A 3521-nucleotide genomic window follows, 5' to 3' on the forward strand; every position below is an offset into this window, starting at 1 on the left:
TGCTTCATGATGGACAGTTGGCACTAGATCCAAAGGCGCTTATTGAATCCAGGTGCCTCCTGACTGCAAGCATCACTGTGCAACCTTTTACCAAACTGGACGGTGAAAGTACACTTTCATTATTGTGTATTTTTATATGTGGTGCCTGATTCTGCACTGAGGCAACTAGTTACTTTGTTACAGAATTGGACCTGTTACATTAGTTATCTGTGAATTAGACACTCAGAGACTGAGCTCTTTAGGCAAAATATAGCAATATTCTCAGCCAGGAACATGGTTCTGAGGTTGGATGGGACCTGAATCAGTTGTCAGAGAAAAATAAGCAGGATTGTAACATATTGAGTATTATATATTGAATGAATATAGCATTTTATTAGCACTCCATGGAGAAGCTGGGGGTATAAATCATAGACGCTAATGTGGTTCCTGGGCATTTTGGTCGGTAAGGTTTTCATTCTCTTACTGATCCACAGGGATGCAAAAATGGAGTACTTAGACACTCTTTATGCACTTTATTGCACTCTGCTTTTTGTGGGTGAACAGTAAGATAGTAGCGTAAAATTTTTCGACATAAAATAAATGGCCAAACTTTAAGTTCTTCATTGAAGTTACTAGGAATGTTGGTTTCCCTCAGAATGCTGGACTACACCTGTGTTTTAGATGGAGCTAGCAATCTTACACCTTTTGATCTCTCTTCCAGACAAAAATATACAATAAAATTATGCAACTTTCAACTTCCAACATGTCCATGGGTGAGATGACTGCAGGCCAGATCTGCAACCTGGTTGCCATAGACACAAATCAGCTGATGTGGTTCTTTTTCCTCTGCCCGAACCTTTGGGCTATGCCTGTACAGGTAAGGAGATGGAACGTGATTTTGTTATTGATGTGCATCAGTCTGTAGTGACTGATTGTTTATGAATTTTATGAAAGCAGAGATACTAAAAAAGTTAAAGAATAACTTTAAATAAGATTTCAAGCTATTAATATCTAGAAATATTTTATATGATTTATTTCACATCTGTGACAGGACTCTGGGTACTCAGGATTGTATTAGGTGCCAAACATGCTTTGCATTTGTAATAAGAATTTATAGGGTGCAGCAGGTTGTGTTATTCCAGTGCACTCCTTTATTACATCAAGGGGAGTTAATTGGAATGTATTGCAATAATTTTTCTTCTGAATCCCAGAAAAAGCAAGAGAAGTGGCAGTTTATTCAAAAACACAATCACTTAAAGATGATCTTTTGGACATCCCTTAAAACTGCTTCTGCCTCATGGATGACAAATTCTAGTGCACAAAATTCCACAGGTTCATTTCTTATATGAAATAGTTTTGCTACTTTATTCTCTTTGGTGTCTTTGGCCTCCTGTCTCTAAGTACCACTCTCTTCCCTTCAATCTCCTTTCCGACATGCATGACTTGGAGCAGATCACTATTCTGAGTCACACTCAATCTCCTGGTGACTCCTGGCTCCATGTCCTGTAGCTTTATGTAATGCCCAATGAAATATAGCTGTGTCTTAGCAAGTCTTTAAGACGACAAAAGCAGAGTCCCATCTCAGAGGGTACTTTCATGGTTGATTTAATTTTAATTCTTTTCCCTTACTGAAACAGGAGTTCATATGTGAATGTCCAACGTGGAAACATGATATTTTTGTCTACTTCATTGTACCAGCTCTACCAGTTGTGTATTGTGTTGCATGAGCTTACAGAGCTACTGAAAAACTGATCTGATCAAAGTAGTCTTTTCTCAGTGAATTAGTATTCCTCCGAGTGGTGAATCTCACTGGATAGACATGTGATTAAGTTTATGCTAGTAAAAGTAGATCAGACACAGAGTAGTAGGAGATCAGAGCAATCTCAGTACAACCTTAGATAATATTTCAAAGTTCATGCTTAGTGAAATGGTGGGAAAATGCAAATGACTTAGCTTGGAAGAGCAAGAACTTAAACAAAAATGTAGAAACCTCCTGCACTTCCATTTAGGAATTTAATGAGAAAACAGACAGTAAAGTACATAGTTTCATGTTATATTAATGTGGTACCTTGCAGTTCTTCCTGCTTTCTTCCAGCTAGTTGGTGTATTTTTGTTGAGAGTGCTGCTTCAGTGCTAAAAGTAAATTAAAAAAAAAATGGGTGCAGTGAAGTTTAAATTAATTCAGTATTTTCTGAAAGTATCATTTAATTTCAGAAACATGATGAGAACTCTATTGTGTTCATACCACAAAGGTGGTCTGGTGTCAGCACTATGCAGAGGATGATTTGACTGGTGTGGAAGTCGGAAAGCTGCGAGTAATCTACCCAGCAGCTTTGGGATTTGGAATGCCTACTCTTGCCCAAAAATTAAATTCTTTTCATGAGACTGTATATGGACTGCAACTGGCAGATCATAATTCCAGTCAGTTTCTAACGTGGCTTTTGGAGTGTTGCTTAGGTATTCCTGTGTCCATCAACATCTGATACTAGTGATTTTCTTCTATCGTATGTTGAGCATATAAGAATAATACATTGAAAAGTTGGGGATAGAAAAGGCCACCATTCAGACAAATATGTAAATGGTGTGGATGTCCTTCAAAGAGTAAGGCAGTAGACTGCTGGCCATCAGGAGATCTGGATTTTTTTCTAGCAATAAAGAGACATTAAAATTTTATAGTTATTCCTGTCAAAAACAAGAGGTTTTGGTCAAGCTGCTACCAATTAAATGAGCAAGTCCTTCTCTGATAGTCTTAAAATCAACTATTTGCATGGTAAAACAGATTAACTTCCTAAACTGGAAAAAAAAAATTGGTTTAACCATTTTCTCAGGACTTGGGTTTTTTTTTTCCTCACTGAGGAAAGTACTGGGGAGTGACAATGCAGGTCCTTCTTCATTGTCAGTCATAGTGAGTTCTTAAATGTATCTTATATCCTCTTGCATAGTCTCATTCTTTAGGGAGCATTTATAATCTAGAAAACTAATTAGTGTCCTTTTGAAATATTCTGGGAGTCTTCATACTTTTGCAATATATGTTTGAATCTAATAACTTACCATATATCTTCCAGTGTCTTTGTAGTAGTGAGGGATAGATTGCTCTCAAGACTGCAGAAGGACCTGGAGGAAGAAGAAATCCATCTGAATCTTTAGTAAAACTCTTGCTGACTCCAATGAGAGTTGTCTAAAGCAGTGTATTCCTCAAATCAGGAAAGTGAACGTACTAAGGTGCAAACAGGCAGCAGCCCACTAACCAATGACTTCTTTTAACTGTGCTTTAATGCCTAGGGTTTGCATTTACTCTACATGTGTGAGCAATATGTAACTATATCTGTTAAAATATTTAGATTTAAAGTGCTTGTAGTCATATTTATTCAGGTCATAGTGTGGCTGCATTCGTACAGTATAAGTGCATTTCTTGTGTAAGAGTAACTGCATTGGGGTGTAGACTACTTTTCCTTATCTACTCTAGAGAGGTTTATATGCCAGTTAAAAACATTTTACTTTCTAGAATGAAAAAGGGTGATGGATATAGCAATTATCAGCAG

At 37.2% G+C, this 3521-nt stretch overlaps 1 protein-coding gene across 1 annotated transcript in view; it reads left to right on the forward strand.

Moving 5' to 3' along the window:
• LOC104547326 (ATP-binding cassette sub-family C member 8-like) overlaps positions 1–3521 on the forward strand; it is a gene marked incomplete at both ends in the record, with an annotated part of 60467 nt that overhangs the window by 19986 nt on the left and 36960 nt on the right. Inside the window, one exon of the mRNA XM_010192960.1 lies at positions 701–856. Within this exon, the coding sequence (XP_010191262.1) occupies positions 701–856 (156 nt within the window). The remainder of the gene's footprint in view (positions 1–700; positions 857–3521) is intronic.

Source organism: Mesitornis unicolor, unplaced genomic scaffold, assembly GCF_000695765.1.
Source record: "Mesitornis unicolor isolate BGI_N332 unplaced genomic scaffold, ASM69576v1 scaffold28389, whole genome shotgun sequence".
NCBI classification, from domain to species: Eukaryota; Metazoa; Chordata; class Aves; order Mesitornithiformes; family Mesitornithidae; genus Mesitornis; species Mesitornis unicolor.